Source organism: Tauraco erythrolophus, chromosome 1 (genome assembly GCF_009769465.1).
Source record: "Tauraco erythrolophus isolate bTauEry1 chromosome 1, bTauEry1.pri, whole genome shotgun sequence".
Lineage (NCBI taxonomy): Eukaryota > Metazoa > Chordata > Aves > Musophagiformes > Musophagidae > Tauraco > Tauraco erythrolophus.
The window spans coordinates 134,934,539-134,961,217 of NC_141465.1; the positions used below are offsets into that span (position 1 = coordinate 134,934,539).

A 26,679-nucleotide genomic window follows, 5' to 3' on the forward strand; every position below is an offset into this window, starting at 1 on the left:
TTCCAGGGATGGGGCAGCCACAACTTCTCTGGGACAACCCGTTCCAGTGCCTCACCACCCTCCAAGTGAAGTTCAGAGGACACAAGAGCACATGCAAACACTTCCATCAAAATCCACAAACGATGGAGAAATACCCTCTCTGGCCATTTGAAAGGTGACAAAATGAGGTACAGAAGAGCCCCAAGTTTATCTAGAAAAAGTTCACTTTCTCCAGCAGCACCTCCAGCTACGTTTCAATACAAACCTTTTCCATCCAGAGTTCATTCTTCACCTCAACTCACATTCTGATAAAGCTGTTCGATGTTGCGAAACAGCTTAAAATAAAATTTCTCTCCTGTATCTTCCCACTTCAGCTCCAGGACTGTACAGTGGGCGTCTTGGCATTTTACTCTCTGCTGACAGACAGATTGGGTGGGAGAAAAGAAAAAACAAAACAGAAAAAAAAAAAACCAACCCTGTTGCTCTGATGGTGCCTGGAGAGTCCCTGTGGCTCTTCACATTACACTGCTTCCCACCAGCGACTCCGTGTCGTGGACAGCCTCCTCCCAAGACTCCCGTTCAAGAGGAACGTTAAGTTTTTTAGGCAGACAGATGTTGCTCATTAGCTCGGATCACAGAAGGTGCTGGATGAGTAGCGACGCCTCCCTGATGAGGGAACACAGCGTTTCCACTATCCATAAAAGTTTTGTGAATCCAGCTGTCTCCCAACCCCACCATACGCTGTTTTTCCAGCTGTGTGCCATCTTTTTGGAAGGAGCATGAAAAACAACTGGGGTACCATCTCGTGTGAGATAGGATTTGGAGCTGAGGCAGCAGCCAGGTCCTGCAGCAAACCCTCTTGCCCAAATATTGATATTTTTATCAATATGGCCTTGAGGAACAGTCAGCCAAAGAGTTTGGGGGGATGCTGGGGAGGACACCGTGGTTCACGTCAGGCTTGTAAAGAAAACAAACACAAAGGAGCCATCAAGAGAAGACACACAAGTTGAGAGACACTAATCAGTTTTATTTTATAAATACAGATGAGCTTTCCTGCAAATCACCAACAAAGTTGTAATGTGTCATTTACTCTGGGATATTCCGGGTTTGCTTATTTTAAATTCCTGGTCAGGCAAGGATAAGCCAACGCCGTTGTGCTTGCTATAAAAATATAGTGGGATACTATCTTCCAAAACTAATATTCTCAAAAATCTTAGGAATTCCTAGTGAGGGGAAAAGATTGCAGTGAAACATTTTCTCCGCTTGAAGACGTCTGCAGATGTTTAACAGTGTCACAGCTGGGCAGGAACTGAAAGGCTCTCGACAGTTTGAAGCACGCTGTGATAGATCATCTCACCTTCAAACCTACTATTTGTTTCTCTCCCACTATGCTATTTTCAAAGTAATTTACAGAGGGGAGGGAAAAAATAAAAAAAAAATCACAAAAAAAGCAAGCCATGAGGTGGCTCCAGTCTGTACGATTCCCCGTCCTCCCAGCAGTGAGAAGTTTGCCAATGCTTTAATTATCCCAACAGTGCTGTCCCACTTCACACCACCTTCTACACAGAAAGCGATGAAAGTGGAAGAGAAACATGGGGGCAATTTATGGCCCAACTGAAGGTGCATCCGTAGAAAGCCCATGGAAGAAGCTTTGGACAGATGCGGAAATCAACCATCGTGCTTGACACGTTAACGGTTATGGGGCTCAAACCGGAACAGCAACACAACGTCAGGGAGGAAAACCAGACTTCATTTGGTCGGGTGCAACCTGAGAAAACGTGCAACTACCGAGGAAGAAGAAATCCAAATCCAAAGTCCTGCTGATGCTCTACGAACCGAGTTTCACGTGCCGCTTCGTTGCACGGAGACGCTCTGCGTTTGCCAAGGAAACACAGCGTCCTCATGACTACTCTTTGGGTTCCTTTGAAGAGTCACCACCACGCACGAGCTAATGCCTTTCCGTTAGACAGGAAAACCAACGTGCCTACAAACAGAAGGTCTGTGCTGCTCCAAGCATGCCAGATCCCACCCCGCGGGGTGCATGGCCGACGCGACATTTCCGAATTTCACCAATAATTGTACTGCTATCAGAAGATGGTCAGATGCAGTCACAGGACAGAGTATCTTATGCCCACTTGGTTAACAAAAGCTGTGCTTTCAGGTGTTCATTGCTCCCTCTCTACGCCAAAGCACGACAAGAGCTCCCTACCTCTCTCTTCCCAAAGATAGGACAAGGGGAAATGGCTTTAAACTGGAAGAGGGGAGATTTAGATTGGATATAAGGAAGAAATTTTTCACTCTGAGGGTGATGAGGCAGTGGAACAGGTTGCCCAGAGAAGTTGTGGCTGCCCCATCCCTGGAAGTGTTCAAGGCCAGGTTGGATGAGGCTTTGAGCAACCTGGTGTAGTGGAGGGTGTCCCTGCCCATGGCAGGGGGGTTGGAACTGGATGACCTTTGAGGTCCCTTCCAACCCAAACCATTCCATGATTCCACGAAAGATGATGGCAGTGCTTTAAGCTGCTGCAGCAGCTCCTTTAGGAAAGGTTGCCATGAGGTTGGAACAGAGGAGCTTATTTGGGGGAGAAAATACTCAGAACGTGTCTGACTTCACGCTCAAGTTTGCACCTGGAATCACGTTCAACGCCTTACAGAATGGAGGTCCGTGCTTCCGAGTGCTTCCATCCAGCACATCATACCAGGGCAGGCCAGAAATAATGGATGGCTACAGAAAGCCTCCATTCCACAACTCAACTGCAGACACGACCGTTAAAAGCGAGCGGAAGAACAGGAATATGATTTTAATGCAACCACTAAGGTGTTACCTGGAAAAATGCACATTCTAGAAGAGTGCTATTATGGATATTGGTTCTCACGTACGCGTCTTGTTCTGACAACAGATACTTGAGGTTGTCCATATCCACATTTTCAAAAGTGGAAATTTAAAAAAAAAAATTTAGACAAGCCTCACGGTGAAGTCAGGAAAAAGACGAGGTCATTGGTTCAAAAGGAAGCCCAGACCAGGGAGGAAAAAAAAAAAAAAAGCCAGGCATGATGAAGTGTTTTTTATTCTGCTATATATTTTTATATCCGAGAGCTCCCGACCGAGCCCAAATTTTCGGGTATACAATATAGAAAGCAAGAGCAATGAAATCCAAACTGAAACAAATACCAGGAATCACAAAGCAGGCTGCAAATTGCTTTCCCATTAGTGCAGCTGAACACACGTGCCAGTGGTGACCTACCCAACAGCAAACGGCCCCTCCAGCGAACCACCGAGGTTCTTCCTTCGAAAAGGCGGGCAAAAGGACGTTAATCCAGGTGAAAAACGTTCGGTGCCTCCCTCCTACAGAGGGTGGAGCGATCCCACAAATGAATTCCAAAGCGCTGGCTGTGTTTCCAGCCTGGGATTTTCTGAAGGCATCTCAAGTGCCTCACAGCACTCGTCGTCCCCGTTAGACACCTCGGAGGGTGGCAGCACCTTCGTTAGGTCTCTACGGATGAGGTCTGTGCCCAACCAAGGTGGGGAAGGGCCAGGCCGAGGGTTTTTTTATTTATTTTTTTAATAAGAAACCTTGGAGGTGATTTAGTCCTCAAGGTTTCTACTGGTAGGAACAGTAAGTATGGAGGAAAGGAGCAGGGCGAGTGGTGGGAAATGTAATTTCTGCTTAATCAGGTGCAAAGAAACTGCAGATATCACACAGGTGCTCACTCTCTGGCAAGTTTACACCACCAACTGAAGACCCATCAGTGCAAACTAGAACTTCAAAGGCTACAGAGCACAGCCAGGAGAAAGCTGTCCAATTAGAACAAATCCATAGTATGTCTGTAACACCGACTACATTGCTCAGGAAAACACCGGAGTACCTGGGAGAAGGTAAAGAGGTCTTAACCATAAATGTATTTTTAAATTAACTTTTTTTTTTTTTCCTTCTGAAAAAGATTAAAATAAATTTAACTCTAAATAATAATTAAGAAATTCACAAATATTCATAGAAGGGCCTGATTAGCACTAGAAGTTGTTTCCAGGAAAGCCTTTTACAAATGGATTCCAATGCCTAAAAAAAAAATAAAATATTCCAACAGATCATAAATACCAGACATAAGAGGACTGGAAGCAGAATCAAAATTTACCTGGGCCATGAACATACCGTGATCGATCCTGTGTTATCGTGCTTAAGTCCGTTTGTCTAACACCATAGGAATAGCTTTAGCTTTTTTATTATTTTTTTTTTTAATATAATTAATATAAAGAATAAGTGCAATTTTATCTCTATTCCAGACCACTGATTTCACCTCAATGTCTGCTATCAAATCCCTGTCCGAGCTCACTTGTCCGAACTTTTACGCGGTCTGCGGAAGCTGGACACGTTTTCGTTCAGTGCATAGATCCTTCGCGAGAACTCCTCAAACTCCCCCAGGACTTGTTCGTCGCACTCCACCGCCACGGCGTGCTCCACCGGGATGGAGTTAAAGTCTTCCAGCTGGTCTCCCGTGCCGAACCCCGTCGCTTCCATCCCCATGATCTCCTCCGCTTGCTCCACGGTGCAGCACAGGACGGGGCCGAGCGAGGGACGGAACTCACGGGGCTGCTCGGTGCTGGCAGTGCCCGAGCACTCGCCGGGCAGAAACGCCCCGTTTATTGCACTAGTATGTCCCAGGAAAGACTCCTGCCGCTCTTGGGTATTGTTTAGGCTCCCGTTTTCTCCGTTTAAACCGCTGCACAAGTCCTCGCCTTGCTTGGTGTTTCCTTTCGAGGAGTCCATAGAGGTATCCAAGGAGGAAGATATGGATCCGGGTTTTTTCTCCGACTCCCCTACATGGGCTGCGATGGCAACGGGCTGTGTTAAAGCAGAGTTGTAACTGGGAGGAGGGGTTTTGTACTGCAGTCTTTCGTTTCCCGTGCTGGCTCGCTTCCGGAGTCCTTTATCTGGAGAAGGAAGCCCACTGGAAAAGCCAACATCCAATCTGCCGAAGCTAGAGCTCTGTCTCTTTGGAACGGGAATTGCACTGGATGTATGGTGTCGATCACTATAAAAGAAGGAAAGGATAAATCACAGCTGTCAGGCACGCTCGCGAGCAATACAGATGTTTAACCAAAGGCTGAAGCAATTATTTTATCACAACTCCGGGCTCCGTTTGGCCAACTACTCCGTATCCTAAAGTGCTAAAAACCCAAACGTGTTTAACACTGTATGGACTACAGAAGACACCCCTGAGGACAACTTTACTGAAAACCAGTAAGATCGTGTCGGAACATTTGCAAAGCTCCATGGTTTGAAGAGTCAATCACCCAAGAAACCACCACATTACGTTAATTCCTACTGTTAACACTATTTTATAGGACCAAGCTGTACTGTAGGAATTATTACTGTTGACCATGTATTTATGGCCTATACTGGGCCATCATAAACTCTTCAAAAGTCAGTACTAATGGCCGAATCCTCCAAGAGCTACTTCTTCCAACGGTGGACTTCCCTGACAGCTGAATAAAGGAGCAAAAACACATTAACGTTGCTATTTGCAGAAGATGATTTTTGCCAGATCTTCTGCTTTTCTGTGCCAATCGTTCCAAAACTTTTTGGACAAGTGTCAGCCTCGGCTTCTTGAGGAACATGAACTCATCAGGCTTAATTTACAAGTTTGATTTTACTATTTAATACAGTTCCACAGACCACTTTCACTGTCTCAGGGTCTGTAATTTGGAATATCCGCTTTGCGTCATCTGGGGTGTGTTATGTGAATTCTCCTTCATCGGCCTCATCCTTATCCAAATACATCATCATCCAAATACATCATCCCTGTTCCTTGCAGGGGGGTTGGACTAGATGACCTTTGAAGGTCCCTTCCAGCCCTAACCATTCTATGATTCTATGATCATCTCATATGCAAATAATATGCTGTACGTTAACTTAAGCAACTGGTCCATTTTCCTTCCAACTTTTAAAAAAAAAAAAATCAAAATACAGCTATTACTGATCTGTTGAATATATAACTCCAAGATTCAACTGCTGTCAGTACGAGTCTCTTTCATTAACTCCATTAAAAGAAACTACTTCTACTCAAGGCCTGATAAGTTTTAGGAAAATCTTGGAATAGCAGTTACGAGTAGTCCCTCGCGTGGATCCTTTTCCATATTATTTTTCTTTTTTTTGCTGCTCTTAGTAAACAGGATAAGCTAGATTGCAAAAAGTCCCAACGGAGGGCAGTGTGGAGGACTACTACTCTTTAATTTCCTCTTCCATCTTACCTCCTCCCAGGCTGCCCCTTAATACACGTGTAGGGCATCCCCCTCTTCCATAAAAACCTCAAGTTACCTTATGGAAAAGTTGCTTTTCAGAATTTACATTTGCAGATAGTGGAGCTGAGAGATAAGCGCCGCACGTCCAGATAGAAGCAAAAAGATCAACTTTCTTCTTAGGTTTCAACTGCTGTTTCAGACCTTTTTGATGCAAACTCTGCCCAGCCTTCACAGCTTGGTTTGCAAAAGTTTGGAACATTCTTAACAGAGGTGACAAAGCAGAAAGCAGTATGTGCCACAGATGCTAGTAAGTGCTGTATACGTGGTCTTGGAGACCAGCCCTCAAGTCCCTCACTGGCCAGAGACTTTAAAATACTTCACCCCTTTATTTTTGAAATGATGTAATATGACAAACAAAAGAATCTCAGGCAGGACACTTGTGAACTCATGCAACGTGCACCGCAGACGTATTAGGGATGGTCTGTTTTCCCTTCCTCTTCCCCCAACTTAGTGCTTTCAGCCTTAATTCAGATAAATAAATGAATACTTGGTTATTATTTATTCGATTCTGTTTATCTTAAATCTTAGATAAGAAACTTTTTCATGTTACCTCTAGGTTTGCTGAATGTTCCTTAAGAAAAAGCACAGGAAATAAAACAGACCACTAGGTTTTCTGCTTTAACAGCAAAACGCAGCAAAACAAGGAATTTTGCTTTGCATTGAGTTCTTCGAAACTTTACAATTAAATGCTAAGTTTTAGGAATTCACCCAAATTCCAAGATGGGCATTATATTCACAAAGCCAAGTGTCATTCAAGACACTTCTCTGGGTCCAAAGGCGCATCATCCTATGTTTGAGAGAACCAATTCCTCATGGACGAGTGACAGCTAATTACTGCAGGTCACTGTTCCAATTATAAGACACTGTGCAACCAAGCAGACAGTACTTCCCAGTACAAGGTACCTAAAGTTTTGCTGCCTTTCCCATTCCAGAGCTGAATTATCTCCCTTCTACTTGGGCAGGATAGCACGTAACATGGTGATTTGCATCTCTTACCAAAGAGATGTGGTAAGATGCACGTCCCACCTTGAGGCACAGAAAGGAGGGCAAGCAGCAGCTGTGTGTTGTGGAACTGGGCAGGAAGGGCCTCCCTCCTTCCCTCTCCTTACAAAACTGTGCCCAAAGCACAGGCTGGGAACAGTCTTGCTGCTAAGAGGAGTCTGGAGCTCTGGAGTCCCCAACACAAGAAGGACATGGAGCTGCTGGAGCAGGTCCAGAAGAGGCCATGAAGATGATCTGAGAGCTGGAGTACCTCTGCTCTGGAGACAGGCTGAGAGAGTTGGGGCTGTTCAGCCTGGAGAAGAAAAGGCTCCGGGGTGATCTTATTGCAGCCTTCCAGTACCTAAAGGGGCCTACAGAAAAGCTGGAGACGGACTTTTTACAAGGGCATGTAGTGATAAGACAAGGGGTAATGGCTTTAAACTGAAAAAGGGGAGATTTAGATCCAATATAAGGAAGAAATTTTTCCCTCTGAGCACAGTAAGGCACTGGAACAGGTTGCCCAGAGAAGCTGTGGCTGCCCCATCCCTGGAAGTGTTCAAGGCCAGCTTGGATGAGGCTTTGAGCAACCTGGTGTGGTGGAGGGTTTCCCTGCCCATGGCAGAGGAGCTGGAACTAGATGTTCTTTGGGGTCCCTTCCAACCCAAACCATTCTGTGATTCTATGATTCTAAGCCTGCGAGTCTTGAGGAGTCCAAGAGGGAGCCTCATGGAAGGAGAGTTATGAGCTTTGTGCTACCAGGGCTTGAATATGTGCACTGGGGTGATCCATCACTTTGTGGCTCTAAATGCAGGAAGCTCAAAAGAAAGACAGGCAAAGAGGAGAGACGGGTTCCATGCTCGGTCTGGTATTCTAGGTTGAAAAAAACCACTGTTGTGAAGTTTCCTTTGTTTTGTTTGTACTGTATTGTCAATTCAAGATCCAAAGGGTAGCACTTGCTTTTTGCAGCTCTAGAACGAGCTGTATAAAATATGTTCCTAAGTCTGGACCTATTTGACAAACCAGTTGTCTAATACCATTAAAAACAGTCAGCATGTATGCAATTCAAAAAGGAGGTCAGGTGTATGAGAACACCAGTCTCACGCAAGCTCCTTTTCAAACTCAAAGGCCACTTATTGCCATCCCTTTCCAAAAGAAATGGGCTGTTCCCAGAACTGACTTCGGTATTGCCTTCCCTGCAACAGCAACGATAAAAATCATTCTGCTTGGTTTCTGCCAAGATGTCAGGGATGAGTCAAACAGGAATGTATTCCTGCTGAACTGGAACCCAAGAGAGCTGCAGATTCCGGAGAAACAGCTCCACATATCTGAAATAAAAGGCAGGACTAGGAACACAAGATGCAGTAGGAAAAAAGGGTCTCTTTCCCCCTCATAGATGCACAGATGCATCGTGTTGGTTGTTCTGTAGAGTCTCCTTTGCAGAGGGAAGAGTTTGATGCCAAAGCATCAGATTAAAGAGAGATTAAACCGAATCCAGGAAGAATTTCAAACTGTACCTTGTGGATTTAAGTACAGATGAGTGTTTCTCAAAAGAATCGCAAGGATATCTACTCTTTACACAGTATTTTAGTGATAAAAGCTCTTGCCTGAAATGTAAGCAGTCAGAAGAGGGTCCAGACAAGCCACACACACAGTGGCCTGAACACCAACCCACAGGCAGGTTTGGAGCAGACCCTCCTGTTGAATGTGTCACCTTGCAGCACAAGATGTAAGATCTCACACAAGCCAGCTCGGGTGAGGACCACGTGTAGGGGAAGACGAGTCAAAAGCAATCCCACCTTTAATCCTACTTCCTGAAGCTGCAGAGGCACGCCGTTGTGCAAAACGCAAGGAACTCCTGGAGAGATCAAACCCAAGGCAAAGCCTCTTCACCGTCTGAATGAGTGATACCTGCTCCTCTTATTTGTTTTGCTGGACTGTGCTTTAAAACTTGCTTATATTCATTTTTCTTAGATTAAACTCTTTAAAGGACAAAGTCTTAAATACAGCACGAGTCCGCCGAAATGACAAACCTCAAATTACCTTCAGCAAGTGCTGATCAGTCCAGTCTAGGCACAACAACCACCTTTTTATGAAGCAGCAGCAGAAGAAATTTAAGCATCTGAGTAAACCAACATGAAAACTGTGGTGTCTAATTAGCTCGAAAGAAGCAGCTTTACAAACTGTTCCGGTGGGTATGTAAATTTAAGTTCCTCCTAAAAAGAAACATGCCTAAATTCTTTTTTAAATCTAGGCCTTACAGGCAAGTGGATAAGAAATTCATTAGTTTGCAGGACCCAGAGAGTTTTTAAAGAGCTTGTTATGACAAGGCTATTCGAGCTAACACGTTATGTATGCCTGAACAATACCTCTTCAGTCCAGCAGCCAAAAAAAAATAAAAATCTTCCTTTCCTTAGTAAGTTGAACTGGCAGAATGATCTATACTAAGTGATCTAACAGCCTAAACGTAGCAGCAATACAAAGCTAATCTCCCTTGTCTACAAAATAACTTCCCAGCTCATAGAGTACATAAGGGCTGCCTCATAGGGCAGTAAAGCAGGAATGATCTTCATTTATCATACAAACGTTCAAACTAATGAATTAGAACAAAAAGCACTTGCAGCCTGGTTCCTTAAACTATATGCAGTGAAACGGACCTTACTTAAGACTGCAAAACCAGGTTTTAGGCTGCTGGAGACATATGCAAGTAGATTTCTGAAACCTTCCATTGCTGCCAGTAAATATGAATAGGATGGGTTTAGCTTCAGTCAGGAAAAAATACAGGGATAACAGCCCAAATCTGAGAAAACAGGAATGAAGTCAACAGACTGGCTTAACCTCTTATCAAATATTATCTAAGGCATTTAGATAAAAGTAAATAAGCATGAAGGTCTTTGGAGATCAGCCATCTAAGAGTTCATCGCCTAGGCTCCTTCCACAGTCACTGGAGAAAGAAAGCGAACACTGGAGAGAAGCCACTGAGAGCCATCTATGATCAGTGGGACCAGCATCCTCTCAAGATGCCTCTTCTTGACCACAGGGGCAACCCAGACAACTAGTTGAGACTGAGTGACGAATGCCCAGAAGGCAAGCATGAGAAGATGAATAGCTCCCTGTATACTTTTAAGTAGAACAATGGTCATAGTCTTGCAGGCAAGTAAAATAAAACCGAAATAAGATATTGCAGCCTTCCAGCACTTAAACGGGGCCTACAGGAAAGCTGGAGAGGGACTTTTTACAAGGGCGTGTAGTGATAGGACAAGGGGCAATGGCTTTAAACTGAAAGAGGGGAGATTCAGATTGGATCTAAGGAAGAAATTTTTCACTCAGAGGGTGGTGAGGCACTGGCACAGGTTGCCCAGAGAAGCTGTGGCTGCCCCATCCCTGGAAGTGTTCAAGGCCAGGCTGGATGAGGCTTTGGGCAACCTGGTGTAGTGGAGGGTGTCCCTGCCCATGGCAGGGGGGTTGGAACTAGATGATCTTTGAGGTCCCTTCCAACCCAAACCGTTCTATTATTCTATGAAATGGCTGTAGACACAGTGGATTAAGCAGCTAAGTCAAGGGATCTTTTCCTGTTCCATTACCTCCCTCCAGGTGAGGATAAGAAGTCAAATTGAGGTTCAAAAGTAATGTTTACAGAGAGGTACAGAGCTCAGAACAACAAGGTTGCTATTAATCTTCATCAAAACAAGCAGCTGATGGAAGATCTTTATTCCATTTGCATGTTCCTTGAGGAAAAGGCTGTACTGTTTAATCAGAATTCACAGCGCTGCGTCAAGGCAAAGTCCAGAGAAAGAGATGCTTTATCAGCTTCAAAGCTCACAGAATTAACAATATATTTGAAAAAAACAAACAAACAAACAAAAAACAAGTCACATTAGAAAATGATCATCCAATCGCCCAGAAACTTCAAAGACTGTAAGGTATCGTCATCAGTGAAGAGTTTGGCTTGCAGGAGCACAGCCCTTCACTCTGAGGTACAATCTTGACCTGAATTACTGGGGTTGAACTGGTTCAGCTTCCAGCTACAATTACTTGGTCAGTCTTCCGAGACAGCCAACAGATGTGGACACCTGTCCAAAAAGAACAGCCTGCGACTGGTGGAGTATAAAAACTGATTTGACGAACCGTCATCAGGACTTAATGACTTTTAGTCATCAAGTTGGATCACATTAGAACCGGTTACGTATAGGAGTACATATAGTTCCTCTCAGGAAGCAGGATTTCTAAATTAAAAAAAAAAAAAAAGAGAAACCTCAGATTTATTGGACACTACAGATAAGAGAATTACATCATCACCGATCTCAATGTTTCAATTGCATCCAAATCTCGAAAGCCAATTCACAATAGCCTGACTTGAGTTGTAAGTTTTACTGGCAGCAAATCTACAAAGTGGCTGTTTTCTCCCCAAATTATTAGTTTTCACTAGTCAATAATTAGTCTGTTTGGGCAGTTTTACGGACCTAAGGCACAAGACACAGAGTCCGTGCTGTAAACAAGCCAGGTAAAAGCGATTGAAGTAGGACACAGACATTTCTAAAGTTATTTTCTTAGTGGACGGATTCTGGTTGTAATTTATTTGCAGTTTTGATACAAAGAAAAAAAGCGTCTTCAGTCAGAGTCACTTAGTATTTAATCTGCCTGCAAGGGGCTCAGAGAAACCGTAAAGCAGTATGAGACACAGAACACAATTCCTGGGCTCAAATATGTATCTTTTCCTCCCCACAAAACGTTTCCTCTGAGGAACATTACTGGATCACAGCTGGTCAAAATACTAAATCTTGATTGTCTGGCCAAAAGCCAAAATCCACAGCTACAGCTCTTTGGTATGAGAATACTTTAAAAAAAATAAAAAAAAAAGAAAAAAAAAAAAACCTTAAACACCATTTGATTTTCTTTTTGTTGCAAACTATGACCTCATGGCAGTAAGAACGCTCAACAAAGGTGTTTAAGTTGGTTTACAGCCATCTGAAATGTTTGAAGCTCCGAGCCAATATCATGTCAACTGTGCTAAAAAGCACTGAGAGTTTCCCACCTTCTTCGAGATTCCCAGTTAAATACGGCACGACAGCGACAGGGCTGCAAAGGGAGGCTGCCGACATGAAGTTAAGGTGGAATTGCGGCGTTTGGCAGCTAAGAAATTCCGAAATCTTCATAAATTAAGCTACCAGAATTTTCTTAACTCGAACACGTTAGAAAGAATTTCTTCTCTGAAAGGGTTGTCAGCCACTGGAACAGGCTGCCCAGGGAGGTGGTTGAGTCCCCATCCCTGGATGTGTTTAAGAAAAGGGTGGATGAACTACTTAGGGATATGGTTTAATGGGGGATTAGGGACGGTTGGACTGGATGATCTCTAAGGTCTTTTCCAACCTAGAAATTCTATGATTCTATGATTGAGTTTTAGGTCCTTCTTGAATCCAGCAGTGCATAAATCAAGACATACCTTCGAAACACAAATCTGAGCCTTGGCACACAAGTATTTCTGGGTAAAGCCTGTAAACGCAGGCTCAAAAGGACATCTCCTTGACTACAGACGAGACCTTCTAAAGGAATATCTCCTATTTGCCAGCACTAGACGAGCCTGTTGTCTAATCTATTCACTAAGAAAAAAAATCTCCTTCTCGCTGGGCTGCTCGAGTTTGCAGTGTGCTCTTTACTTGCCGTTAAAAATCACAAATACCATCCCTCAAAGGTCACACAGAGTAAATAAAATTCAGCTGAAGAATAGGAGAGAAAATGAAAGAGTCTCTTGATTTAATGCACCCATGATCTAAGGAGCCTGGCTTGTGAAAGATAAATCTGAGCATGTAAAAAGGAATAAAACAACGTTCAAATGTATAGACTAGGTGTAAGTAAAGACTTGGTCTCTCCCGAAAGCTGGAATAAACCACCTACTCAAAAGGAAAAGAATTTAAGAGGAAAACTGCACGGGGCCTTTTGCATCAGCAAAAGCTAATCTGAAAAATGAGCTGCTTTTCTGGAAGCCAGTGAGACTTCCCGACTGAAAAACTGGAAACAGGATTATTCCCCAAAGGAAACAGAACAAATTTGGGGGACTGCAACTGGGACAGTGTAAATTAACAATTTTGGCTCATCATCTTTCAACTAACGAGTCAACATCCAGACTTCACATCAGGAAAATAAGTTTTTGCATTTCTGCAGCCTCCGTAACAGCGTGTGCAGGAACCAGCTGATCTATCCTGGTTTCATCTACATATAGTACAAATAATATTTTGCAGTAGGGGTAAGGGGGAAGAAAAGTAAACTGGGCAGAATATAGGTGCCAGGAGAGATACGAAGGGGGAAGTGGAGACTGCAGACCTGCAAGCTCGCTGCAATAAATCACGCGTGTTGGGATGTGAAAACACGTATTAATCACTTAAGTGTCACGCCTGAGAAACCAGAACAACACAAATCTCACCAGGCAGAGGGGTCCAGCAGCAACACAAGCAGTAAACCTTCCTGCAAAGGTTCTGGGCTCCGCAGACCTTCGACAGGGCCAAGGGTTGCCCCAGAGCTTCAGGCAGAACAATGGAATTCGTGGAAGTCCAAAGCTGAGACTTTCAAGACAACTGCCAAAATGGGTCTGATAGAAGTAGGGAATGGGTGGGCTCTTCTACAAAAGTTGTGGAGGTTGGTTTGTTTGTTTTTAATCTGAAGGGGTAAAGAAACTATTTTGTACTCAACTCTAAACTGATGCTTATCAGAGAAAGAAGTTAAAGCCTGAAATAACTACGTGTTTCAGTTACCCTGAATAACTAGGGGATTCAGCTCCGTTCCAGATCACACAGAAATACAGATAATAAAAATAAGGACGGTGCACAGGCTAGGAGTTAAAACCAGTCCTGTTGATAGGACAAGAGGAAATGGCTTTAAACTGAAAGAGGGGAGATTCAGATTGGATCTAAGGAAGAAATTTTTCACTCTTGAGAGTGGTGAGGCACTGGCACAGGTTGCCCAGAGAAGCTGTGGCTGCCCCATCCCTGGAAGTGTTCCAGGCCAGGTTGGATGAGGCTTTGGGCAACCTGGTGTAGTGGAGGGTGTCCCTGCCCATGGCTGATGGATGATCTTTGAGGTCCCTCCCAACCCAAACCATTCTATGACTCCATGATTCTGTTCAAAGAGAAGCCAAGTACAGCGTCAGTATTGCTTTTTACCAGCGTGACAACGATTTGACAGAACTTCAAAACAGCAAAATCCAGCTACAGTGCTACGAAGGGAACTGAAGACCAGCACCAACAAAACCAAACAAACCAGGCAGTGCAGGTGATTCTGTAGGTAAGAAAACCCCACCATTGCCTCCTACGATCCTACTGTCATCCTGCAAATTAAGGATAACCTGGAAATACTTTACTGACTACAGGGTATCAGATGGCTCACCTACAGTATCCTGAAATCAAAAAAACTCCTTCCACTCTTCATTTTAACAGCTGGTGGCTTTTCTGCTTGTTTATATATATGCAATCAGACATTATCCACAAGACAGTGGGCATCTGTGCTCTGCTACAGACGTGCTCAACTGCACTGCCCGATTATGAAAGTCTAGCCAGTTTTCCCCTTGAGCTGGGCTCCCTGTAAAGCCTCATTTCCATTTATATTATTAGGAAGTACTAAGAAGCATTGTTTAGAATCATTAGCCTTCAAAAAAAAAAAGTTAAACACGAACAACTATTCATACAAGTTTTGGAGGTGAGAAGGAAATGAGGCATAGACATTCATGGGGGGTGAAGGAGGGAATGTGATACTCCCAGAGAACTGTTGCCAAATATTCCTACATGTTTTGAAATATTATCCAGTCAAAAAAACGTGTTTTGTCTTGCTAATGGCTGTGTATCACATATGGAAAAAAAAAAAACCAACAAAAAAAACCTAACCACAAACCACCCTGGTTGTACGATGGCAAAGCCTTTAAGGCGTAACTAAAGGCTCCATTATCATCATAGAATCATGGAATGGTTGGGTTGGAAGGGACCTCAAAGATCATCCAGTTCCAACCCCCTGCCATGGGCAGGGACACCCTCCACTACACCAGGTTGCCCAAAGCCCCATCCAACCTGGCCTTGAACACTTCCAGGGATGGGGCAGCCACAGCTTCTTCGGGCAACCTGTGCCAGTGCCTCACCACACTCGGTTCTTCAAAGCCAGCACACACCTTGAAAACGATTCCCAGTTAACAAAGCCATCCCACCTTTGCTGGTTCAAGACTGAAGGTGACCACCCACCACCTGTAACCCTCCCGGTCTAATGATAAGTACACACAAGTGCTACAGAAGACATGGTTTAGGTATTTTGGCCCTTTGTTTTCAGATGTGCTTACGGGACCACACACCATCTTAGGACTTGTGCATCACAGTGATGGACACCCCACAACAACTCACGGTAGTATTTCCCCCGTGAAGGAAGCTTTTCTTTGTGCATCTTGCTACGGGATAAGAAAAGCTTCCTTTTCTCAGGGTCTATTTACTTCGACGGTTTTGCTGGCCGAGTTGAATTTCCACACTTTTTACAGTATTGCTCAAAGATGATACTTTTTCCTACTCTTATATTTGTCTTCCTTCGCCAAGACTCGCCTCCCAGAAGCAAGTCATTTGGAAACCAGCTTAGTGTTCACATCGATCAGCGTTTCTGTGCAAGGAATGAAAGATAATGAAGGCAAAGAGGGATGCAGATTTCATGCTGGAAATAGCTGTGGCAGGATGACATCCCATAGGATTTGCATCATTGTTACCCACCGTAGTAGAATTTCTGTCCCAAAGGTCTGATATATTGAGCTGTGCTTACTCTGAGGGACCAACCCTGTTTGAAGCCTGCTCTTACAATTTTCAAAGGGAGCAATAACAAAAAAGCTTAGTTTTGTTTTTACATGAAAGGATGCGTGACCACATATTGGCTTTAGAACGGATGTGTTGTTCTTCCCATGTTCTGCATATCGCAGGAAAAATATAAAAAAAAAGAAGAGACTTTTAGAGCTTAGCAACATTTTAGGACCCTACTAAAATACAGCAGTAAAAATGCTGTTGGAATAGTAAAATCCTTTAACAGTTGCAGAACTGGGTACATGAGAAGGCTGTACATCATCATTTTTTAACCCCAAACTATCACACACCACTTTTTCTGCCTTCATTTCAGACAAATATTTCCAGCACGGCAAAAATCCATCCACCTTATCCACCACAGCCTCTACACCAAGAGAGAGACCAGCCTGCCCTATGCTAATAAAAGCTTTGATACTTCTGCTAGTTTAACACGGATGGAATTCGGGTATAACAGGAACAGCACTAAAAAGCTTTATTGTTAAAGCGGGGCCAGTGCCACAACGTTTAATGCATTTCACATCAGATTTAAAAACTAGCTCAAGCCTGGATTTGAGTCTCCCCTAAAAGCAATAGACTAGACCAAAAATGTTAATGTTATTAGTACTTTGTAGTTCATTATCTTATTAAGAATAACCAGTTTCTGTTAGGATGAGTGGAAGTACTTTTCCACCTCAATTTAGCAGAGAAATTCTTTCTCAGACCAACTGAAGGAGGGAGGGAGTCCATATCCATCATCAGAGCATCAGGCAGCAAAACCTGGTGGGGTTACCTCAGACTGGACGATATTTTCAATACTGTGGAGTATCCAGGGCATCTGCATGGGACCAGGGAAGACGCAGGGACCACACTAAGACCTGTGTAACTTTGGAGCAGTGAGTAATTAACCTAGGGATCCTAAAACAGCACAATGCTATGTTTGGGTGGGATTCAGGCACCCAAAGAAGGAAAATGAAAACACAGGACAAAATAATTGCTTAAAGTAAGAGGCTGCACGAGCACAGACAATTCAAAGACCACAAGTTTCAAAAATGAGAATACAAAGCATCTAACACCTGCAGAAATACCTTTCCCATAATCATAGAATGGTTTGGGTTGGAAGGGACCTCAAAGATCATCCAGTTCCAACCCCCCTGCCATGGGCAGGGACACCTTCCACTACACCAGGTTGCCCAAAGCCTCATCCAACCTGGCCTGGAACACTGCCAGGGATGGGGCAGCCACAGCTTCTCTGGGCAACCTGTGCCAGTGCCTCACCACCCTCTGAGGGAAGAATTTCTTCCTTATCTCTAACCTAAATCTCCCCTCTTTCAGTTTAAAACCATTGCTCCGTGTCCTGTCACTACACACCCTTGTCCAAAGCCCCTCTCCAGCTTTCCTGTAGCCCCTTTAGGCACTGGAAGGTCTCCCCGGAGCCTTCTCTTCTCCAGGCTGAACAGCCCCAACTCTCTCAGCCTGTCTCCAGAGCAGAGGTGCTTCAGCACTCACATCATCTCTGTGGCCTCCTCTGGCCCCGCTCCAGCAGCTCCATGTCCTTCTTGTGTTGGGGACCCCAGAGCTGAACGCGGCACTGCAGGGGGGGTCTCAGGAGAGCACCCATTTGGTAGTGAGCTGTGCCTTCCACATTTACTAAAGTTTATCTCAGCAGATTTAAGGGGAACTGGTCAAGCCTCATGCACAAACTGCTGCTGCAAGATAAACCTACATTAACTCCAGTCTACTAACGCAGAAACCAGTCTGCTTTGATTTTCTGCACAGACAGCAGAGAGCAAGTCTGAATCCTCCAGAGTGCATCAGAGCAGAAGCATCCAGAATTTCCCTGGAAGGTTCCTATAACCTTCTGTTACTCATTAATATAGCTTCCCATTAGCAACACCACTATTTTCATTAGCAGCAATTACGGCTCAACACAAATTCTCCGGATTATAATTCACAGATTCCCAGGCAGCTCACCTGAATTACACATTCAAAGCAAATGGAAAGCCAAGTACTGACCAGGCTGACTTGATCTGCTGAGGTTGTTATGCCTTTCCAGGCTACTGGACAATCATAATACAGAAGGTGCCTTTACCACCAACTCTTAGATACATTCTTAACAGAACGTACAGTCACCTCCCTTTAGTGAAAAACATTGCTTTTCAAACAGTCTTCCCCATTCCTGCAAGAAGTGTTGCAGCCCCATCACATCAATGATATTAAAACAGCAGAAGAAAATAGAATTGTGGACATCTTCCACGGTCTGTATCTTGGGGAAGTCACAATCTTCAACAAGCATGCTTAACTTATGGAGAGGAGCTGCTTGTTTGTGAAAAATTTTTACAGGCAAATTTTTTGTAGCATCCACCTCCTTTTAATTATGACAAAAAAAAAAAAAACAACTTACCATCTAACCATTAGCCCAAGCTCCATGAAGTTTTTCAGGTTAGGAAGAGTTTGCCTCAGATCCGGAGTACTCAGCCCATGTTGATATCTAAGCTACAAGAACAGGAAAAACTAAAATTAGCACAGCTTTCCAAACCCCACATTCCAATGGAGGTAACATTAATTGACTAAGTTTTCAAAGAAAGAGCAGGATAATCAAGCAGTTTCAAGAAATCCATTCCCCTTAAGGAAATGTTCCATTTAATACTCATAACCTCTTTATTAGCAAAACCCACCCAAGAACAGGGACAACATAATCAGTCAACCTGACTGTTAAACCTCATTACACTTTTTCCATTTCCTATCTGTAACGGGAGAGCAGCCTCACAGCTTAATAAAAATACAGCCATTCAGCAAAAAGACCAAATTTCAACACAATGTTCTATTATTCACCAATTCCAAACATTTATTTGTGTGCAGGTGCCGTATCATCCCCAGCGTATCAGTGTATGCTGGAATCAGTAGTGGAATTATTACAGTAATATCAACTAGTAAACATGAAAACTGTCACACAACTGATCTAAATCTGTGTTCCTTCTGCACTTAAAACCGCTGCTATTATTCTCATAATTAAACTGAAGGTGCACAAGTCCATGGGACCTGATGAGATACATCCACGGGTCCTGAAGGAACTGGCGGCTGAAGTTGCTAGGCCACTAGCCATCATATCTGAGAGGTCCTGGCAGTCTGGTGAGGTTCCTACAGATTGGAAAAGGGCAAACGTAACCCCCATCTTTAAAAAAGGGAACAAGGACAACCTGGCAAACTACAGACCAGTCAGCCTTACCTCTGTGCCAGGTAAAATCATGGAACAGATTCTCCTGGCAGCTGTACTAAGGCACACAAAAAATAACCAAGTGGTTGGTGACAGCCAACATGGCTTCACTAGGGGCAAGTCGTGCCTGACTAATTTAGTGGCCTTCTGCGACAAAGCTACAGCGCTGGTTGACATGGATAAAGCAACGGATGTCGTTTTCCTGGACTTGTGCAAGGCGCTTGACACTGTCCCACATGACATCCTTGTCTCTAAATGGTAAGACACGGATTTGACAGATGAACCACTCGGTGGATAAAGAACTGGCTGGATGGTCACACTCAAAGAGTTGTGGTCAATGGTGCGATGTCTACATGGAGACCAGTGTCACGCGGTGTCCCTCAGGGGTCTGTTCTGGGTCCAGTGCTGTTCAACATCTTTGTCAGCGACATGGATGATGGCATTGAGTGCACCCTCAGTAAGTTTGCCGATGACACCAAGCTGTGTGGTGCCGTGGACTCACTTGAGGGAAGAGATGCCATCCAGAGGGACCCTGATAGGCTTGAGAAATGGGCCAGTGCAAACTGCATGAGCTTCAACAAGTCAAAATGCAAGGTCCTTCACCTGGGTTGGGCCAATCCTAGGCACAAATACAAACTGGGCACAGAGTGGGTTGAGAGTAGCCCTGAAGAGAAGGATTTGGGGGTGTTTATAGATGAGAAACTCAACATGAGCTGGCAGTGCGCTCATGCGGCCCAGAAGGCCAACCGCATCCTGGGATGTATCAAGAGAAGCGTGGGCAGCAGGTCAAGAGAGGTGATTCTCCCCCTTTACTCTGCTCTTGTGAGACCCCACCTCGAATACTGTGTCCAGTTCTGGTGCCCTAACATGAGAGAGACATAGATCTGTTGGAGCGTGTTCAGAGGAGGGCCACAAAGATGATCCAGGGGCTGGAGCACCTCTGCTACGAGGACAGGTTGCGGGAGCTGGGATTGTTCAGCCTTGAAAAGAGAAGACTTTGGGGGGACCTAATAGCTGCCTTCCAATACCTGAAGGGAACCTACAGGAAGGCTGGGGAGGGACTTTTTACAAGAGTGTCCACTGATAGGACAAGGAGAAATGGGTTTAAGTTGAAGGAGAACAGATTTAGATTAGATCTTAGGAAGAAATTCTTCAGTACGAGGGTGGTGAGACTTTGGAACAAATTGCCCAGAGAGGCTGTGGCTGCCCCCTCCCTGGAGGTGTTCAAGGCCAGGTTGGACGGAGCCTTGAGTAGCCTGGTCTAGTCGAGAGGCGTCCCTGCCTGTGACAGGGAGGTTGGATTAGATGATCTCTGAGGTCCCTTTCAGCCTGTGCCATTCTATGATTCTATGAAACTCAGCATTCAAATACAAGGGCTGGTAGTTAAGAGAAAGGCTACAAACACTGATTTTGTTTAAGCCAAGACGTAACTCCTACATGGTGCAAACGTAAATGAAAAGATTCCATACACTGACTCCATGCAAACCACAACTTGCTTTTACCCTCAGCAAATGAATTATTAAATTATCAAATGAAGTACATATAACTGTCACTGCTGGTACTTAAAAACTACTTATTTAAGTAGTTCCCAAACTCAAAGTACCTCTGAAGAAAACAGCACATGGAAAGGAAAAAGTCTGTCTGTCTTTCAAGTTTGAATCTCAAAACTTCAGGGAAACCTTGCAGGGAAATTTCTCTCTCATGTGGTTAAAATGAAAAAAAAAAAAAGAAAAAAAAAGAAAAGAATCCCTAAATTCCAATACCTTTAAGACTTTCGGAATGAAGCAGCATCAACCTGACATGCAGTTCTTGGTGGATGTTAACACCCTCCAGCAGCCACACACACAGCGACTGCACAAACCTGATACTGCGACTTGCAGAAACACGGAACAATCCCACTCCAAGCTAAACCTGGTTTTTAGAATTACACACACCTGTTTCCATAATTCATGGAAGTAAGGTGTAGGCAAGCGTCCTCTAAGTTAGAAAGATTTCTGCGTTCTCCCAAACTGGACCGATCAGTTTTTTCACAGAAAAAGATTCTTGAAATTGGGAATGATTTTTATGCTATGAGTTTTAGAAGGAAAAATTGCCTTGGAAAAAAAATCATCCTCAATACTGCGTTGTACAACAGGAGGTCATTTATTACACAGTTTATTATTTCCATATGGACACAGACAAGTCATATGGTGGGCTTGGATTCATATTTTCTGCTACAATGACAGAACCTGGATTAAGACAACCATACAATATAAATTACTAAACGATCACCACATTCTCCTGATGGGATTACAGTGGATTTGGTTAACCAAAGAACTAGCCTGGGGCAAAAGAAATAAAAAAGGAAAAAAAAAAAAAAACACCACACCACAAAATCAAAAACATTACATTTGTTCCTCCTCCTACAATGAAATGTTCGTAGACTACTCCTTTTTACAGTCATCCTGAAATTCTAAGGTTTCAGAGCATGAAAAGAATTGGATTAAGGGATCTCTGTTTCCAACAGCCAAGATCAGAGGGACTGTGGTATCAAAACATGAGCAAAACCTCCGTTTCTGCTATTTGCAATCTAAACGTGTTTTAGCAGAGATGCACAGTAAGTAAAGTTAGGATGTAAGTTTTGTGAAACCTCTAGAAAAAAAAACAAATTTCACTTTATAAACAGCATTCTATTTGCCTTATGTGTCTGTATGAATACAAGTTGCTGCTGCTGTATTTACAAAACTGCTGAAAAAACTCATCTGCCTTCTAGTGACAGGAAAAAAAAAAAAAAAAAAACAACAAAAAACCAAAACAGTTGAAGCATCAGAGCCATGAGTTACTCGTCAGGTAACTGGTTCCAAAATTACCTCCCCATTAATGCAACGAGGTTATCTCCTGCTTTGCAGTGGTCTGCAGTAGTCTGACATACCCCCAAAAAATAAATCTCTATCTCTACTGAGTGATAGAACCCATTCTACGTACAGCACACAGCAAACGGGAGCATGGAGGCAATTGAAAAAAAAAAAAAAAAAGAGATTTCTCTTTTCACTTGAGAGCAGAACTCTTCTTCCTCCTACTTTTACCTCTGACAATGCTGCATCATTAGTAAAGATTGGGGTTTTTTTTCCCCAAAGCGTAAAGAATTTGTCATATACATTTCTTGAAGTTTAACGTTTTATAACAGCCAACATCACACATGCAGGGAGATTTACTCCACCCCATCCAATAAAAGGCATCAAAACCCATCAATTGTTGGTATCAAACATCACCCATCTCCACCCACCTCACACTAAGTTGCCAAAGGAACCAAGTATCACCTGCAAAAGCAGCATTTTATTTAAAAATAGGATTGTTCCTTCAGGAAAAAAAAAAAAAAAATCTCACTTTTGTAATTTCTTTCAATTACACAGATTAATTCCTTTTATTCATCTGAAACAGAGCAAGTTGCAACATTTTACTGTCCTTTGTTACTTTGGCTTCTGTGTTAATGGATATAATTCCAAGTTATTTATTTAGAGATGTAAAGAATAGTTAGTCGAATGAAATTTAAGTACATACTCATGTTTCTACAAGACTTTTTGAGGAAACAGCTCTAGATTTATCCAGTTTGATTCCTAACTCAGAAAACTGTACCCCAAACCTCTGACACTGCAAATCCAGTGTGATAAAATTAAGAATTTCAGCATTATGAAAAGACTTTGGAAAGAGAGTAGGCAGTATTTATAACTGTCAGTAGGTAACTGCCTAGGCTGCTTTTGTAAAATCTGAGTTTTGGGTTGTTCTAAAACAGTTTCAGGAAGTATCTGTACAGAAGATTCTGAAGAAAGAGGAGATTTAAATTTATATTAAGGCCAAATCTACCTCTATAGAAGACCAGTCCATTATACTAGTGGGTATTTTATAATATACTTGCTATTTATTGCAACATCACAGAAAACAATAAATGTTGAAATATGCTGCATTTAAAACAACGGTTCTCAGAGTGGAAGGCAGGTCTATTCTTAAAACTTGTATTAGCTTCCTAATAAAGAGTTTAAACATTTCATTTCCATCAAAGACTAAGAAATTCGTTCCGGCTAACACAACCACAGCATTAGCTGTAGGTGAGGAATGACAAACAAATTAAAATTAACTTGTACCAAGCTGGGTGTGATTGATTTAGACTCTTTTGGAAAAAAAAAAAATACCCAACCAACTCAGTTGCTCCAGTTTCTACCTTTATTTCCTTCCGTGCAACAGTTTGAACTTCTGCTGGAAGGAAGTTGTCAGTCCTCTTATACTTAATTGAAATCAGGTCAGATAACATAAAAGCTTACCCCCTTCCTAAAGGTAACAATTCCACAATAAAACATTCATTCATCAAATCATGACAAGTGTAGCTGCCTCATTTCTTAACTAATTATAATACAAACCTGCAAAGGTTCAGCTACTCTCCTATAAAGTCCGTGAGATAAGAAGTACAATCACAGAATGGTTTGGGTTGGAAGGGACCTCAAAGATCATCTAAGTTCCAACCCCCCTGCCATGGGCAGGGACACCCTCCACTACACCAGGTTGCCCAAAGCCTCATCCAACCTGGCCTTTAACACTTCCAGGGATGGGGAAGCCACAGCTTCTCTGGGCAACCTGTTCCAGTGCCTCACCACCCTCAGAGTGAAAAACTTCTTCCTTAGATCCAATCTAAATATTTTTTAAAAACTGGCTGGACGGCCGGGCCCAAAGAGTGGTGGTAAATGGGGCTAAATCCGGCTGGAGGCCGGTCACCAGTGGGGTTCCCCAGGGCTCAGTGCTGGGTCCAGTTCTGTTTAACATCTTTATCAATGACCTGGATGAGGGGATTGAATGTACCCTCAGTAAATTTGCGGACGACACCAAGCTGGGAGGCTGTGTCGATCTGCTCGAGGGTAGGGAGGCCCTTCAGAGGGATTTGAACAGACTGGATCGTTGGGCTGAGGCCAATGGCACGAGCTTTAATAAGGCCAAGTGCAGAGTCCTTCACTTGGGGTATAAAAACCCCAAGCATCGCTATAGGCTCGGGGAGGAGTGGCTGGAGAGCTGCCTGGCGGAGAAGGACCTGGGGGTCTTGGTTGACTACCGGCTTGATATGAGCCAGCAGTGTGCCCAGGTGGCCAAAAAGGCCAATGGGATACTGGTGTGTATCAAGAATAGTGTGACCAGCAGGAGCAGGGAAGTGATCCTGCCCCTGTACTCGGCACTGGTGAGGCCGCACCTGGAATACTGTGTCCAGTTTCGGGCCCCTCGCTTTAAGAGAGATATTGAGCTCCTGGAGCGAGTCCAAAGAAGGGCGACCAAACTGGTCAAGGGGCTGGAAAATAAAACTTATGAGGAGCGGCTGAGGGAGTTGGGGCTGTTTAGCCTGGAGAAGAGGAGGCTGAGGGGAGACCTGATTACAGCCTATAAATACTTGAGAAAAGATGGTGGGGAGGTAGGGGAAGGGCTCTTTACATTAGTGACGGGTGACTGAACAAGAGGAAATGGGCATAAGCTTAGTCAGGGGAGATTCAGGTTGGATGTTAGGAAGTATTTCTTCTCTGAAAGGGTTGTCAGCCACTGGAATAGGCTGCCCAGGGAGGTGGTTGAGTCCCCATCCCTGGATGTGTTTAAGAATAGGGTGGATGAGCTACTTGAGGATATGGTTTAATGGGGATTAGGGATGGTTGGACTCGATGATCTCTAAGGTCTTTTCCAACCTAGAAATCTATGAATCTATGAATCTATAAATCTAGAGGTTGCCCAGAGAGGTGGTGGATGCTCCATCCCTGGAGACGTTCAAGGCCAGGTTGGACGAGGCCCTGAGCAACCTGATCTAGTTGGAGATATCCCTGTTCCTTGCAGGGGGGTTGGACTAGATGACCTTTGAAGGTCCCTTCCAGCCCTAACGATTCTATGATTCTATGAATGTCTGAACGTAAATCTCCCCTCTTTCAGTTTAAAGCCATTGCCCCGTGTCCTGTCACTACACGCCCTTGTCCAAAGCCCCTCTCCAGCTTTCCTGTAGCCCCTTTAGGTACTGGAAGGCTGCTAGAAGATCACCCCGGAGCCTTCTCTTCTCCAGGCTGAATATCCCCAACTCTCAGCCTGTCTCCAGAGCAGAGGTGCTCCAGCCCTCGCATCATCTCCATGGCCTCCTCTGGACCCGCTCCAACAGCTCCGTGTCCTTCTTCTGTTGGGGACCCCAGAGCTGAAGGCAGCACTGCAGGGGGGCTCTCAGGAGAGCAGAGCAGAGGGGCAGAATCCTCTCCCTCGCCCTGCTGCCCACGCTGCTTTGGATGCAGCCCAGGACACGGGTGGCTTTCTGGGCTGCCAGCGCACGGTGCCGGCTCATGGTGAGCTTCTCATCACCCAACACCCCAAAGCCCTTTTCCTCAGGGCTGCTCTCCATCCATTCTCCGCCCAGCCTGTACATGTGCTTGAGATTGCCCCGACCCACGTGCAGGACCTTGCATTTGGCCTTGTTGAACTTCATGAGGTTCTCACAGGCCCCCCTCTCCAGCCTGTCAAGGTCCCTCTGGATGGCATCCCTTCCCTCCAGAGGGAAGTACTAGAACTATTTTAAAGTACTAAAACTATTAAAGTTTTTCAAATAAACTGAAAATAATTAAAAAAACTATTTCTGGGTAATATCAGATTGCACCCAAGATGAAAATTAGGGCTTTTGGTGCTAAGGGGCTGCCTCTTAAGAAAAATAACGATATCCTGCATTTACATGCAAAGAATAGCCCATTTCCTACACTAATTCCTGTAACAGTACTTAATGACTACTGGTATACAAGCATATACATTTACTTCCAGCTAGAAACCACGGAGTACCTGCCCTGGAATATCCTTTTCTGGGAGCTCAGAATTGTGAACTCATCTGTTCATCATTTACCGTATTGTTTCCCCAGCCATATCCATCTTGTTCTAAGACACATGGAAAGAGTCTTACAGCTCAGACTATGGCAATAAAGTTCAAAATACCAGCCACTTCAGTACACGTTATGCATAATATTCGCTGAGTTCTCCAGCATTTTTGCACTTCCCTTAGTCTCTCCTGCAGGTCCTCGATGTTGTAGCACCATCTGTGTCTATACAAGAGGTGGACCCACCCCACTACTACACCACTGTGCAAGCTCATGCACTGTTAAGGCAGTCAAGAGCAATTTTGAATTATTTGCAGTTCAACAAGGCGTTTTTCTTGATAGCATCGAGCATTTAAAAGCACATCTGCTCCACAAATGTGAAAACCCACAAACAAAAATAGAAGCAAAAGTGTTCTTTCAATCAAGTTCGCAGTACTGGTCAGAAGCCAAGCATTTACATAAGGTTTTCAGAGGATGTCAAATGCTGGGACAGAAATCTAGGATGTGAGTCTTAATAAAATGACATAGTTAATTGTTTTACAAGATCCTGGATGACTTTTCAGAGTATGA

At 43.9% G+C, this 26,679-nt stretch overlaps 1 protein-coding gene across 4 annotated transcripts in view; it reads right to left on the reverse strand.

Moving 5' to 3' along the window:
• Positions 1 to 3,045: 3,045 nt before the first annotated feature.
• Positions 3,046 to 26,679, reverse strand: part of UVRAG (UV radiation resistance associated) — a 109,178-nt gene continuing 85,544 nt past the window's right edge. For all 4 annotated transcript variants that reach the window (XM_086622300.1, XM_086622306.1, XM_086622322.1 and 1 more), the window contains 2 exons: positions 18,452 to 18,543; positions 3,046 to 5,007 (listed from right to left, as the gene is read on the reverse strand). In XM_086622300.1, coding sequence (XP_086478426.1) covers positions 4,305 to 5,007; positions 18,452 to 18,543 — 795 coding nt within the window. In that variant the 3' untranslated portion in view covers positions 3,046 to 4,304. The remainder of the gene's footprint in view (positions 5,008 to 18,451; positions 18,544 to 26,679) is intronic.